This window comes from Lytechinus variegatus, chromosome 17 (genome assembly GCF_018143015.1).
Source record: "Lytechinus variegatus isolate NC3 chromosome 17, Lvar_3.0, whole genome shotgun sequence".
NCBI classification, from domain to species: domain Eukaryota; kingdom Metazoa; phylum Echinodermata; class Echinoidea; order Temnopleuroida; family Toxopneustidae; genus Lytechinus; species Lytechinus variegatus.
This window is the reverse complement of record NC_054756.1, coordinates 27,595,936-27,611,510: the sequence shown is the minus strand read 5'-3', so window position 1 is coordinate 27,611,510 and position 15,575 is coordinate 27,595,936. Positions and strand designations below refer to the sequence as shown.

At 39.8% G+C, this 15,575-nt stretch overlaps 1 protein-coding gene across 1 annotated transcript in view; it reads right to left on the bottom strand.

Annotated features, from left to right (window-relative positions):
- LOC121430607 overlaps window positions 1-13,191 on the bottom strand; it is a 73,981-nt gene extending 60,790 nt beyond the window's left edge. The window contains exons 1-3 of the mRNA XM_041627924.1: window positions 13,134-13,191; window positions 12,029-12,113; window positions 4,021-6,483 (exon numbers count right to left, since the gene is read on the bottom strand). Of these exons, the coding sequence (XP_041483858.1) occupies window positions 4,021-6,483; window positions 12,029-12,113; window positions 13,134-13,191 (2,606 nt within the window). The remainder of the gene's footprint in view (window positions 1-4,020; window positions 6,484-12,028; window positions 12,114-13,133) is intronic.
- Between the last annotated feature and the right edge of the window lie 2,384 nt (window positions 13,192-15,575).

Sequence of the window (15,575 nt, the reverse complement as noted above, 5' to 3'; positions counted from 1 at the left end):
CAGTGTCTCTTGGCTCGTCCCCGGGGAGCTCCTGGGGAGGCTAGCCTCACGAGTCTCGTTAGGAATTCCCCTAGCGTGCCTTGAGGTTCACTGGTAAAAGGGATCCCGTCGAGAAACATCATCGCCTTTGGCAAGCTCACGGTAAGACAAATTGCAGTGTGTTTTCGATAAAGAAATCCAAGTGCACTATCACGACTATTGAGAGATAGTAAAATCGCTGGTTACATTTTTAAGCATGTTGTTTAAGCCCGTCACTCTAACAACTATTGTTTAGGCTTTTTAAACAACTGTTATAACTGTTTAAACAAGTTGTTAAAAAGTTTTAAACAATTATAAAAGAAGTCTAAACAACTTGTTGCTAGAGTGACAGGCTTAAACCATGTGCTATTTTTTACTGTGTAAAATAATCCATGTTATTTTCGTCTTATAGGCCTATTCACATTTCAGCGGACATTACACATGTTAAAGACTTACTCAAAAATGTATTTTGTAAGCCATACCTGGGGCATTTCATCAATATTTTCATATAAAAAGTTGTCAAATCTGACATCTTTCTGTGATTTTGATATTGGCTGAGAAGCACTGTTACTATGGTAACTTTCGGATAAAATGTCCGACAATTAATTGTCGGACATTTTATCCGAAAGTCCTTTCATCCTTAAGTCCTTAAGTCCTTTCTTCGTGTTCATGAACAGCTCCCCAGAAGTCTTGGAACTAATGTTGATAATAATAATAATAATGATATTAATAATAATAATAGTAATAATAATAATGATAATAATAATGATAATACATATAACTTTTTTAAGGCACTTAATACAGATGTTTCTAAACGCTAAATTTTCTGACATTTAATCAATTGCGGGGGTTGTGAAAACAAAAAGTGTAATCTCAAAATGAGTAAATCACCAAACGTAAAGTTCAAAAGAAACAAAATCAACGAAACAAAGATGTGTACCTCCAACAATAGTGATAGACAGAGTGGAAATGTCTAGCCATTACAAGGGTTTCGTTAAGAAGGCCTTATAACTATCAACAGAGTTGGCATTATGGATGTATGTTGGTTATTCATTCCATTTGATTGGACCAAAAAATGTAGCCTCAATCGCCATAGCTGGTATTTGTTCGCGGTCCTATAGCGTTAGCCGCAAGGTTGTTAAAGAACCGGAAGTAATCTGAGTGATTTAGAAGAGCGAAGGGAGATGAGGTCAGTGAGAGGAGGAGCTACACTCTTAAAAATGAAAATTTTAAATTAACATTTGAAAGGTTGGACATGTTGGAGGAGTGACCTTTTTCCAAATGTCACATCCAACCTTGCATAAAGCAGAATAGAACAATTTCATTTTAAGTGTTTGGATCGAACCCAGTTAAACTGGTAAATGCAACATTCAGACAAGGTTGTCTCTCCTCCAACCTTTTCAATGTTGTTTCGTAGGCCACTGATAATTTTATACGACATGAGACGACCTTTGAAAATGATGCGCATTAAGAAATTATTAAATGCTTTTGCACAATACATGATATATTTCTATAACCTTGTGTCAATTTTGCAGGCCATTTTCTCTTCTTCAACTTTCTAGACCGCCACTCCGTATTCGATGTATGATTACATGCTACAACTCACAAGACGTTTTATAATACACACACGTAGCGTTCCATACACGTTCCTTGTTTTATTCTCTCTTCTGTGTGCTCTAATTTCGCTCCAGAAAAGATCACAGTGTCCCACAGTGTGTTCACAGTGTGGAACACAAGCTGAAATCACATTCACACGTGTTGAATTTGAGCAAGTTTTAGTGTGAATCACATAGTCGACCATGTGAACACACTGTGAACAGTCACACTGTCTAAGTGTCCACAGTGTGGAAATATCTTCACACTGTTGATTCGAGCAATTTAGCAGTTTGAATATTTTTACATAGTTGTACTATGTGAACACACTGTTATCACACTGTGTGGTACTGTGTGACACTGTGTTATTTTTCAGCAGGATTCTTCTCCCCCTCCTTCCTTTTTTATAGTACTTGAAAATCAGAGAGGGCCGACACCCCTTCTCCCCTGTGACGTCATCCACGGATACACTCATGATGACTTACGATGATCCAAGCTGTGAGATTCGAATGACCTAAACACTTTCAAAGTCAAAAAAGTCAAAGTCAAAAAGTCGGGGGTCACTCTGGGGTGTTGAGGTGTAGGCGTACACGAAAATTAACAAACAGCGTGAAAACTGTAATATTTTTGGCGTTTGGTTTCAACAAGTCAGTATGGGACTGGATAAAAACAAGAAAACATGGCCGAACATAGACTCTTGACAAGGCCTTGTGACTTTCCTGTATTCCTAGTGAAGTAATGGCTGAAACGAGTCTAGTCGACACACGGTCGATGGATGGCTTGTTCACCCGTGTTTGAGAGGTTAGTCTTTTCATACTAGTCGCTCAGTTTCTGAAATGGTCATCATATCAGACACGGGGCCTTGTTTATAGGCTAGGCCAAACATGACTTTCTTCATATTGTTCATCATAGTTAGTAATATCTCTGAACAATATGATCAAATTTTTACACATTCTTTGTCATATAAACATAAATTCAATATATATCATTTCAATATAAAGCCTTATTTTTGATACGGTAAAAAACGAATATAGAAAATACATATGATACATTTTTGCAAGTAGGCCTTCACTATAAAAATTGTTGTATTTTTACGAAAAAAATGTTGTAAAACTGGCCTAAATTTATGGTGAAAATAGCATAAAATAGGGACAAAAGACTCAAGTTAACGATGAAAAAAAAAGGAAAAGCCAATTTTACGATAAACCGTAAATGTCACGGTAAAAAAAGGACTTCACGCAATAAGTTGCCAGGAATGTTATTAGAAATGAATGTATGTCCCTAATATAGAAAACTTCACTCGCCCTGGTGAAAACGACCTTGTAAATTCCCATGTTCTCCCCAGAAAGATCGAAACATGCTGGTGGAGCAGGTTTTGAAATTCAAAAGCCCTTTGCATGTCAATCATTATTCTCTTTATTATTTCTTGACAAAGCAAATATGTCACATCATGACTTCGTAATCCCTTTTCGAAGAAATGTTTTTAGTTTTGAATGTGTGGAGTTCACAGGTGACTGAGATTTTCTTTTAATCTTTATATTTGCGTGCAAAGAATTCGCTGGAATCTTTTCTTGAATTAAACGCAGCCAATTTAACAGTGTTATCGAGTAACATGACTACGGAAAGTCAACTTGGGGCAGTGACACACACGCGTCAGGTTTGAGACCACCTCGGACGCCGGCTTTAAAGCCGCCTTTACGAAGGCAAATAGAAACCATCTCGCCTGAAGTTTTTTTCAATATGTTCACTATACTTCAGTGGTCAAGCCGGCCTGAGTCTATTTGGGGGTGATATACAGGAATGAAGCCGGCGTGAAGGCGCCTTCAACCACAACCAAAGGTAGACTCAGTCCGAGGCGGCGTCAGTACGTCAATCAAAGAAAGGTAGGTGATACGCACAAGTCGAGCCGCTTCCGACGCCAGCTTCGGTCCCCTTTCGCTTTCTGTGTATCACCACCCCATGATGTAGATCCGCTTAATAGGTTTTTAAGGTTGAACAAGCGATGACGTTTGATGAATTAGGAGTGAATCTTGAAGTTACCTTGAAGTTACCTTGATGGCCACATCTCACTGTCTTCACGACGAAAGTGTACAGATGAGTGTGGCAGGGTTAAGGAGGCTCTTAGAGCCCATTTAAAAACCCAATTTTGATAATTGTGTCTTAAATTGCAGGAGTGTTGGTGCCTCAATTGTGGACTGTGGGAGTTTATTCCATTGATTGACAACCCTTTGGCTAAAGAAGTGTTTCCTTATATCCAGTCTAGATCGTTGCTTAGCAAATTTAAGAGTGTGTCCTCTTGTTCTGTCACATTCTACTCTCTTGAAATAATTGTCCGGGTTTGATTTGTCTATTTGTGTAATAATACGGTATGTTTGAATGAGGTCTCCCCTTTCTCTCCTTCTTTCTAACGTAGTAAGGTTTAGTCTGGCGAGCCTGTCTTCATAGGGTAGATCATGGATATCTGGGATCATTTTCGTAGCTCTTGCTTGGACCTTCTCCAGTATTTTTTTGTCCTTTGCTAGGTAGGGGTTCCAGGTCTGCATTGCATAGTCCAAATGTGGTCGTACCAGAGATTTGTACAGTTTCATGATCACTTGTCTGTTTTTATATGTAAAGTTGCGCTTGATCATCCCTAGTACCATATTGCCTCTCTTGGCCGCTGCTGCACATTGGGAAGCAACTTTTAGTGATTTATTGACAAGAATCCCAAGATCTTTCTCTTCGACTGTTTCTTTTAGTGCAGAGCCATTCAGTGAATACACTTGGTTAGGGTTTTTGGATCCAAAATGCATCACACCACACTTGTCTATATTGAATCTCATCAGCCATTTTGCTGCCCATCTATCAAGGTGATTGATCGACTGTTGCATACCTTGTATGTCATCGTCAGTTTGTACAGCGTGTATAAGCTTGGTATCATCTGCAAATTTGCTGATTGTAGAGTCATTGTTGATTCCAATATCCATGTCATTTACATACATCAAAAAACAGATTGGGCCCAGCACAGAGCCTTGAACAACTGAGCTGGTAACTTCCTTCCAATCGGATTCTGCTCCTTGTGTACTAACTCTTTGTTTACGATCATTGAGCCAACATTTGATCCATTGTAGTAACTTGCCACCGATCCCGTGTGCTTCAATTTTCCTGATTAGTCTTTTGTGTGGTACAGTGTCAAACGCTTTTGCTAGATCGAGGTAGACAACGTCAACTGGCGTACCCTCGTCGACTCTCTTTGTGATGATTTCGAGATACTCCAGCAGGTTTGTTGTTGTTGACCTTCCTTTGGTGAAGCCATGTTGAGTGTCATAGATAAGCTTGTGTTTGTCAATGTGTTCAGTTATCTTGTCTCTGATTATGCTTTCCATAACTTTCCCAGCTGTTGAAGTTAGGCTGATCGGTCTATAGTTGTTAGGCTTAGACCTTGATCCTTTTTTGAAAATTGGGATAACATGGGCAAGTTTCCAATCTGTTGGTACTATTCCTTCCTCTAAGGATTTGTTGAATATGTAGGCTAGGGGTACACATAATTGGTTTGCCAGAGTTGTAAGAATGACTGGAGGTATCTCATCTGGTCCAGCAGCTTTAGTTGGATCAAGAGCTTCCAGTTTCTTTCTGACACATTCATCCGATATCAAGAAGTCTTTCAGAAACATGTCACTGGGTCCTTGGAATATTGTTTCAGGAATGGGTGCTTCCTCTTTCTCGTCTGCAAACACCGTTATAAAATAGTTGTTGAGGGCATTAGCTGTATCAACTCCTGGGTTAATTGTTTCACCAGCTTCATTCTTAAGAGGCCCGACGGAATCCTTAACCTTCTGTTTTGTTCTCACATATGCATAGAAGCTTTTGGTATCTTCCTTTATATTCTCAGCTAGTCTTTTCTCAAAGTTTTTCTTTGCCACTTCTACTTCATGCTTTGCCTCTTTCTGGCACTGCTTATAGTGCTCAAATCTTTGGGTTGACTTCTGGGCTTTATATCGTTTCCATGCTCTGTGTTTACGGCGAATCGATTTCTGTGCTCTCCTTGTGAGCCACAATGTCTTCTTCTTTTTGTGTTGTTTTGTAGGTACATAGTCATATATTAGCTGATGTAGCACAGCTTTAGTTTCATTCCATGCCTGTTCAGCTGATTTGTTGTTTAGTTTGTTATTCCAATCAATCTCCTCTAATTCACATTTAATTGCATCAAAGTTGGCAGATTTAAAGTCTCGTTTAGGTACCATGTTATTCTGATTTACAAAGTAGTTTGTATCCCATCGTAGCATATTATGGTCACTATTTCCCAGGTGTGCTATGATTTCAACTTCATCGATTGCACAAGGGTTTGATGTGATCACAAGGTCCAGGAGTGATTCTTGTCTCGTCGGTGCTGACACATGTTGAGTCCACAGGTTGTCCATAATAACGTCCAAAAATGCTTCTGACTTGCCTGAGCCTGCTTGCATCGTTTCCCAATTAATATCACGATAGTTGAAGTCACCCATAATCAAGATGTCTTTCTGTTCTTTGTTTAGCAGATATAGGGCTTTGTTCAGGTTGTCATTCTGTTCATTTGTATTGTTGGGGCTTCTGTACACAATACCAATTAACAAATCTAGTTCTGTGCCTTGGCTAGTGATATCACACCATAGTGCTTCGTCGTAGATATCTAGCTCAGAATCTGTTCTTGGATGTACTTCTATTCCTTCCTTGGTGTACAATAGAACACCTCCATGTGGTCTGTTTTGCCTATCTAGTCGGGTGGCTTGATAACCAGGAATTTGTATCTCAGCATCTGATATCTTATCGTTTAGCCATGTCTCTACAATGCTTATTACATCTGGTTCTTCTTGGTATACAGTACTCTGCAGTTCGTCTCTTTTGTTGACGATGCTTTGGGCATTTGTGAATATGAGTTACCACGTGATTAGTGACATGATACGCTACCGCGTGGTGACTTTGACCAGTAATCTAACATGTCTAAAGCCCGGTTTAACTTAGGCCATGCTTGGTCTGTGTTGAAATTATGGGAGGCCAAACCTTGCAAATTAACATTTGCATTATTAGGTTTCCCATCTTCACTTGGCTCTTACCCAGGAACGTTTCAATGATGAAGATAACCAATTCAGTAATTATTCCAAGTCAGTTATGAATGATTAGAGCGCCAAATGAGCTGACGAATTGTTCTATTACAAGTACCTGTCAAAATTGGCTAGCCATAGTTAGACCAGAGCTTAAGACCAGAGTTTAAATTAGAATAAGACCAAGTACATAATATATAGCCAGTTGATGCCAAACGCGATGAGGTATATAGCGCATACCTAAGATCACAAAATAATTGTTAAACTGCTTCTAGCAGACAAATATTTTTAATAATATTCCTTTAGAAGGAGATAAATTCAACGAAACAATGAAGTCAGTATTTTTGAATGAAAATGAAGTCAGTATCATTTAGAAGGACATAAATTCAACGAAACAATGAAGTCAGTATTTTTAACAATCGGGGTTCACGTCCCGGACGTTTAGATCGCTTGTAATACAGTTTAGTGCAGAATTTAAAGTCAGCGTTATGGATCACGCCCTGTTGCTCAAAATGTCGCCAAATAATTAATACTGCTAAATTGAGGAAAAAGCAGTGTAAAACCTCGAGAGACAATATGTACGCATCATAGGCTATTTCTGGTCAGAGAGCAATGTATTCAGTACTGCGACAATGCAATGAACTTCCGAACGACGCAGCAGGGAGCTTTGTCTCAGGAATTCGGTTTCGTCACTGCGTTCGGTTAAACTAACTAGGTGAAGTACTGCGTGGGAATGCTTGTGACGTCATTAACTAATCTTACTGACCACACTGCAAAATAAGTATGTTTGTTCTATATTTACCTGTAGATGTATATAAGTGTGTGTATAATATATATATATTTCTCATTTTCATTTCTTTCACCGCTTATTATTTACAAGAGAGTTGTTACAAGTTGTTTGCATTTTACCTAACTCATTTACATATATTGCATAGGTATGTGTGTGTTTGGGTATGGCGGGGTGTTAAGGTGGCAAATGTGTGTGTGTGTCAATACATTATTTATATATAGTTGCAAGAAAGAGACCTAGCTTTCTAAATGGAGTTTCTAAATGGTGCCCACATAATAACCCTAGATACTTCACCCCCCTCCCCCACACACATGCTTGCGAGCGAGAGAAGCGATTGAATCATAGCGCGAATGTCTAGTATACAATGTAGTACTCATGATGAAATGAGACTCAGTTCTTGAATGATCTCTAAACGGTTAACACATATTCAAAATACAACCGTTTTGTAGCATGGCAAACAATCCAATGCACTTTTACTATAGCCGGTCAAAGAATACTTAATGAACATACACTACCCTCGCAGTCTAAGCATCAATGTCATATGACCCCCTCCAGATATTTGCCCCATGCTTGGGGTACAAATTGCTAAATTTCCTTGCGAAACAACTTTAGTTCCTACGCCTTTGGCAAATTGTACTTCGCCAAGACGTTGTTTTGAAATAAGGAAAAGACGAAACAAATTGAAAGGTGAAAAGGGCGAAATCTATTTCTATTCAACACATTTCGAGGACACATTTTACATTCCACCATTTTGTGAATGAGATAACTGGCCTATTAAATGGAAATGGCTTGGTTTTTAGGAAAAATTTGAGGAATAAATCACATTCTTTGGGCCATTCATGATAGTGGAAAATAAGATAAATGTTTCACTCTGCGGGAGTCGACACAAGGATTGTGACAGATACTGATGCAAAACACTCCTAAGATATTAAAGACTTGAACATGTAGTATATAGATCATATTAATACGACATCACAATACCATAGCGCCCTCCTACAGAGGATATAGGAATACGTTTCAACGTAGTTGCCAGACATGTCAGAGATGCGTCAGCTACAGATCACAAAACATGCAAGGCAATGGCTTCAACCTCTAAGATGGCGACATTATGACGTCAATGGATTTATTGTAGAGCCAATAAGGCCTATACAAATGACCGGCTTCATGAACATTATTTTTTACACTCATTTTTAAATCAAAACATATACTTTAAGATGGAAAGTAATGTCTCTATAATGATTGATTTGATTCAATGAACCTCTTAAAAAAAATTTAGGCATACTGAACAAAGTAAACTTCAACAAAATACATACAGCACAAAGCAACATATGTGAATAATGAGAATGCAAATAATGATTTGTACAAATGGAAACTCTGTATTTTGCAAGTTATGTAAAGTGCCCCAAAGATCGTTCATGGAGGGGGCAAGACAGTCTAAGGAAACGTCTTTTTTTTCAATTGGTTATGATAAACTAAGACTACCCCCACACCCCTTGTAGTGACTCTCGTGCTTTTAATGATTTAATATATGAATAGACTTGCATGTACAATGTATGTGTGTATTTCAAAAGCGTATGACCAGGATTAATGCGTATGTGAAGAGGGAGTTCTATCGATGTTATAAACAAAATGTAAGGACTTCAGTTATTTGGCTTGGATTCGAACCCACAATCTGCATGATCATTGATTGGCTAGGCACCCAACTGCCCCAACCTATACCCACTGGGTGAATTGGCGATTCACCGTCATGGCCGTGTCCGCTTATCATCTCATCATGAATTTTCTCCTGTTGTATTACTGGGAGCGTTTCATGAAACGTTTTGTCAGAGCTTTTTACTGACTTACTTCCTCTCGGCCAATCAAATTCAAGGATTTGCAGTAGCTTATAACATTTTGCTAGTGAAATCACAGACTTTTTGATTCATGAACTGCTCTCTTGGTGTGTCTTCCTTTCACAATTATGAAAATATTAAATTTCAGTTTGTAGGTCGTGGCCGGGTCATGATTATTGATGTAGCAATGGATATTCTTGTATAGTTTCTAGTGTTCTTAAATTCGAAGTATTGATGTTTCAAGGGTGTGGCTTCCTACCCCAACGAAGAAGCCAATGGGCACAATATCATCCCAAATGAAAATATTAATGGGATTCGTTTTACCCTATTCAGACTATAGCTATTCATACTAAAATACGTACATTAAAGACATTGACATCCCAGTATATACTCATCAAATTAACGAGAGAAATAAAAAAAGAAACTCGTAAAACTCTCAGTCTTAAAATGCAGGGTAGAGAGTTGACATGAAAGAGCATTTGGTACTTCATTTTACATTCAGAAGATTATACGAGATAGACTTCGGTGGCCCAGTTTGTTAAGTTGACAACTATTAAGCCTTCAACTTTTTCTTACGTCACCTGGGTCGAGTGCAGCACAATGTGGATCACTTTTACGCTGAAGAAAACGACGTCATGACCAAGATGTCTAGGACTTATTAACCCTCAACCCCTTTGTTCGGTTACAACGCCTCACTTGATTATGGGCCACGCTATCTGCACAATCAGTGGTGTCGGTTCCTGTATGAGACTTTGAGTCAATATTACGATTATTCCATGGACAGATAAGCTATTGTCATACCCTAATGTACCCTCTTCCCGGCCCTGGCCCCTGGCCCTCGGTCTGTCCTTATTCCCCGACAAATTTAGAGAGATCAAGTGCCCCCGTCGAGGGGCTTGTTGAGGACCTGTAAGGGCGACGTGGAAGGGTACTATTCTTGCTATTATGGCCAGCTGTGGCCCCTTGCCGAGTCGCGCCCACACAGTTCATACCTGCAACCAGGTGTTTCATAAAAGACCAAGCTCTGCATATATCAGCATCAGCAACTATTCCACGGTGCTAATACACGGCGGCCCAGTTCACACTAGAACTGTCTACCGTCTTCACACTGGCATCGGACACCGCTACAGCCCCGGGCTTGTCCCGAGACAGTATAGCGACGTTGGCATACGTGTGAATACACGCACTTACTTATCATCATACTTACCAGAGTCAATTATGTCGTCATACGCTGGCCAAAACGATCTGTGGCCCGTAACACAAAGCTTAGCATTAATCGTAAAACACTTTTTCTACGATTGATTCCATTGACTACAATGTACCATCAATCGTAAAAATCAAGCGTAAGATCGATTGCTAACCTTTGTGTTAGGGGACCCTGGGAGTATTTCACAAAGAGTTTGGTGTGACTTAAAGTCAAGCATGTCAAGTTAAGTGCTGACGAGGAAATGACCATGTAACGCGCAATCTTATTGGTAAATATGCATTAGTGCGCGTCCTCTAAGCATAATATGACCAATGCGGTGATATCTTGTATCCCGCACGCAACTGGATATTTAAGCATGGCTCTAAGTCACATTTAACTCTTTGTGGAAACACCCCCACGAGTGCTTCATTAGAAAAGATATCAAAGAAAAGGAAGCATCAACTCTGCCTGCTAAAGATGAAGTAACAAACATTTTCAATGAAAGAGGGGGAAAACGTTGCACTTGTAACTCCAATGTGTGATAACACCCCGCCATACGACGAAATTAAATTTGCAACAGAATTTGACGAAGGCGAAATCCAGACGACGGGCTCGAATTTACTAATATTTGTTTTATCGCGCCGAAAAAATCTGATTATCTGATTTGAAATAGAATGGATGTGAGTAAACTTTAGTGTGCCCGTATAAGACACGACGTAATTGAAATATCACTTGGAGTGAAGTAAATTGAAATGACTTAACTTTCGATGAACAAGCATTGACTTTGCAAAATGGTTATCTTTATTATTTATCTTTATGGTCGAAAGTATGATAACCATTATAAAATAAATTACATTCCTTTCAACCCCCATCGCAAACCCAGTCCTTTCCTAAAATGTTACATTATTTTGAAAGACATACACTCTACATTGCATGGATTTAAAACAAATCCAGGTGGACTGTAATTACGGACCAATCGAACTCTGGATTTAGTTCGATTCAAGTTTAAATCTTAAAGGATTTAAATTCAAATGCCACGAGATTTAAAACTAAACTTTTAGGATTCAACTAAATCCAGTATTCGATTGGTATCTAACCACCGTCTATCTGGATTCATGTCAAATCATGCCATTTAGAGTGTACCATTGGTCGGTTAAGAGTTGTCTGTAGCGGGTTTGAGAAAGGCAATCGACTTCTTCCAAACACCATGAACACAACCTACAAAACATATTATACATTTGAATTGCAATACACATATCTTTTTTGGACATGTTAACAGATGGAAACCAAGACAAACAACCGGATAAGAGGCAAACAATGAAAACATAAATCGATTATGGTTGACGGAAAGTGGAATATAGGTTTGCCAAGAAATCGTCGAAATGCGTTTTCCGTATTGCATGAGATTAGAAGAGAAAGATACTTACAGCGCTTTTCTCAGCTCCATGGTCGAAATGAACTCTCCACTTCTGTTATAAGCAGAATATCTCTTCCCGATTCAGGACCTTCCAGACCGTTTTTCTGTACCCCTGGTAGCAACGGACCTCACCTCGAATTCATGGAGATAACGATGATGGTACTGGTGACGGTGACGTTGTTGGTATGGATGACGATGTTGGCGTCGACGATGATGGCTGTGTGCAAGAGATGGGGAGGATGGCGATGGGACAAGAATGAAGAAAAGGAGCTGAAGTTGCGAGGACGAGATTTCCTTTAAGCTGTCAGATACCAGTTTCTCCCTGAAATACAACCTTTTTGCTGCCTTAAAGAACGCTTGATGAATTTTTTTTCTCTATTAAGCTCTCCTCACAAAGTACCAATCCGTCTTAAAACCGTAACAGATAGAAAGTGTTGTCTCGACGGTGGTGATAAGGACGGTGCTTTTGCCGGATAAAGATATTTATATCTTTTAAAATTGTTGGCTCCTCTACGCTAGGTTCTATGTAGCATTCTTAGGAAATGAAGAAGTACTGTGACTTTAGGTATACGTGGCCTCCTTAGTGATATTAAGAAGTGCCTCGAGCTAATAAGGCGTGTAACGCTGTACTGCACTAGCGTACATAAATGCACAGACTCGACAAGCATCTATCTTCCTGTGATGACTGAGCTAGTACTACTGCAATGCTACCAAAGGGAATATTCCAGACGAAGATGGGAGAAGAGAAGGGAGGAGATTAGAAGGAGGAATTTCTTCCTTTTTAACTTGGTTCGACCCAAGACGCGTCTTGGGAGAGCTGACATTGGAGAGCGACCAGGGTGGATACACGACGCGCCCTTTTTATTTGCCCGGCTCGCTCGGCGGGGACTGACATCTCAAACCGCCTCCCAGCTCAGCGGGTGGCGGCCAGGTCTTATTGGTTCGTTTTCTTGTGCTCTTTGGAAGATTTCTTTCTTATTTCATTCGACAAGTAGCGAGGATGGGGACGTGGATGAGAGACAGAACTTACATGGTAACAGACACATAATTTGAGATTAGGTTAGCTGTAAATGATAATTGCACTTACAACATGAAACAAGGGAAGTGGCTTTTATAAGCCCCCCTCCCCCTCCCTTCATGGAGATTGTTTGACATCAAATGTCGTTCACCCTGCATCCAACACACCCCACCCTCCTTCCATCCATAGCTGAACTCCTCTAAAAATCGGTGCAATTACCTGCATAGGAATCCCGAAAAGCCAGATGAAAGGGAGCGGGAAAGAGAAAGAGCGACATGCCGAGATGGTTGGTTTGAAGAAAAAAAAGAGAATGGAAGAGAACGGGAACAAAAAATTAAAAAATATGCATTGATTAGGGCATTGATGTGAAGAGGATAATTATCTAGACTTTCTAAGGAAGAAATCAGATTTCATCTGATATTCTAATCGTGGTGATAAACACAAGTACACTCTAAATGCAAAAGAACTAATCCGGTCCCTAATGAAGCTCTTCTCAGACGAGGACGAGGGACCAGTCGCTTTGGAGTGGGATTTATATATACATTTTTGAGATTGGATTTACCTTATTCTCTTTGGAGCGAAAATGTCTAAAAAAAAACACTTTTCACTCCAGAAGGAGCTTTAATGCACTCTCAAAAGATGTTTATCCCACCCCAAAAAAGAATGGTCAATCGTCTCACCCTGAGAGAAGTGTGGTTGAAGACTTATGCATTTAGAGTGACTGTAAGTTATAAAATATTCTAGTTAAATGACAAATAATTAAAGTAGACACGCATTCGAAATAAAATGCCAAGATGTGTTACGCCCTGCAGATTGGCTACAAAAGGCATATTCAAGCGAATTACGTAAAATAAGTGCTTGAAAACCAAGTCAGTTTATTCCATCTCCCTTCCTTACTGAGAAGAATAAGTCCCGAAGCCACATCATATCTGGGTCCTGTCTTACAAAGAGTTATGATTGATCCGATGAACCTCAACTATGGAAATCCATCATTGTCATATCTTTTTTTCCTACAAGAAATCTGCAAAATGTCCGTTGTAAACAAAGAGGAAGCACACTGACTTGTCAAGACAACGGTGCATGTATAAGTATACATAATATCTAGAAAGCATTTTGAAGATGTTGGCGTTCCATAGTATGGTTGATCGGATCAGTCACAAATCTAAAGACGGGCGGGACCCTGGTGACGTTACAGTAGGCAAGCCCAGGTTGCTTGGGCAACAATATTGATAATTTCAACAAAAAAAAATTGCCACAATGTCACAATACGCTGATAGAAGATTGACCCACTGTGTTACTCTGACGAACACACTGTGATACACTGGTTGACGCACTGTGTTACTCTGATGAACACACTGTGATACACTGGTTGACACACTATGTTACTCTGTTGAACACACTGTGTTACTCTGACGAACACACTGTGATACACTGGTTGACACACTGTGTTACTCTGGTGAACATACAGTTATACACTGGTTGACACACTGTGTTACTCTGGTGAACACACTGTGATGAACATACAGTGATAAACTGGTTGACACACTGTGTTACTCTGGTGAACACACTGGGATACACTGGTTGACACACTATGTTACTCTGGTGAACACACAGTGATACACTGGTTGACACACTGTGTTACTCTGGTGAACACACTGTGATACACTGGTTGACCCACTATGTTACTCTGGTGAACATACAGTTATACACTGGTTGACACACTGTGTTACTCTGATGAGCACACAGTGATACACAGGTTGACACACTATGTTACTCTGATGAACACACAGTGATACACTGGTTGACACACTGTGTTACTCTGATGAGCACACAGTGATACACAGGTTGACACACTATGTTACTCTGGTGAACATACAGTGATACACAGGTTGACACACTGTGTTACTCTGATGAACACACAGTGATACACTGGTTGACACACTGTGTTACTCTGATGAACACACAGTGATACACAGGTTGACACACTATGTTACTCTGGTGAACATACAGTGATACACAGGTTGACACACTATGTTACTCTGGTGAACATACATTGATACACAGGTTGACACACTATGTTACTCTGGTGAACATACAGTGATACACAGGTTGACACACTATGTTACTCTGATGAACACACTGTGGTACACAGGTTGACCTACTGTGTTACTCTGATGAACACACAGTGATACACAGGTTGACACACTGTGTTACTCTGATGAACACACAGTGATACACAGGTTGACACACTGTGTTACTCTGATGAACACACAGTGATACACAGGTTGACACACTATGTTACTCTGGTGAACATACAGTGATACACAGGTTGACACACTATGTTACTCTGGTGAACATACATTGATACACAGGTTGACACACTATGTTACTCTGGTGAACATACAGTGATACACAGGTTGACACACTATGTTACTCTGATGAACACACTGTGGTACACAGGTTGACCTACTGTGTTACTCTGATGAACACACAGTGATACACAGGTTGACACACTATGTTACTCTGGTGAACATACAGTGATACACAGGTTGACCCACTGTGTTACTCTGATGAACACACAGTGATACACTGGTTGACACACTATGTTACTCTGGTGAACACACAGTGATACACAGGTTGACACACTGTGTTACTCTGATG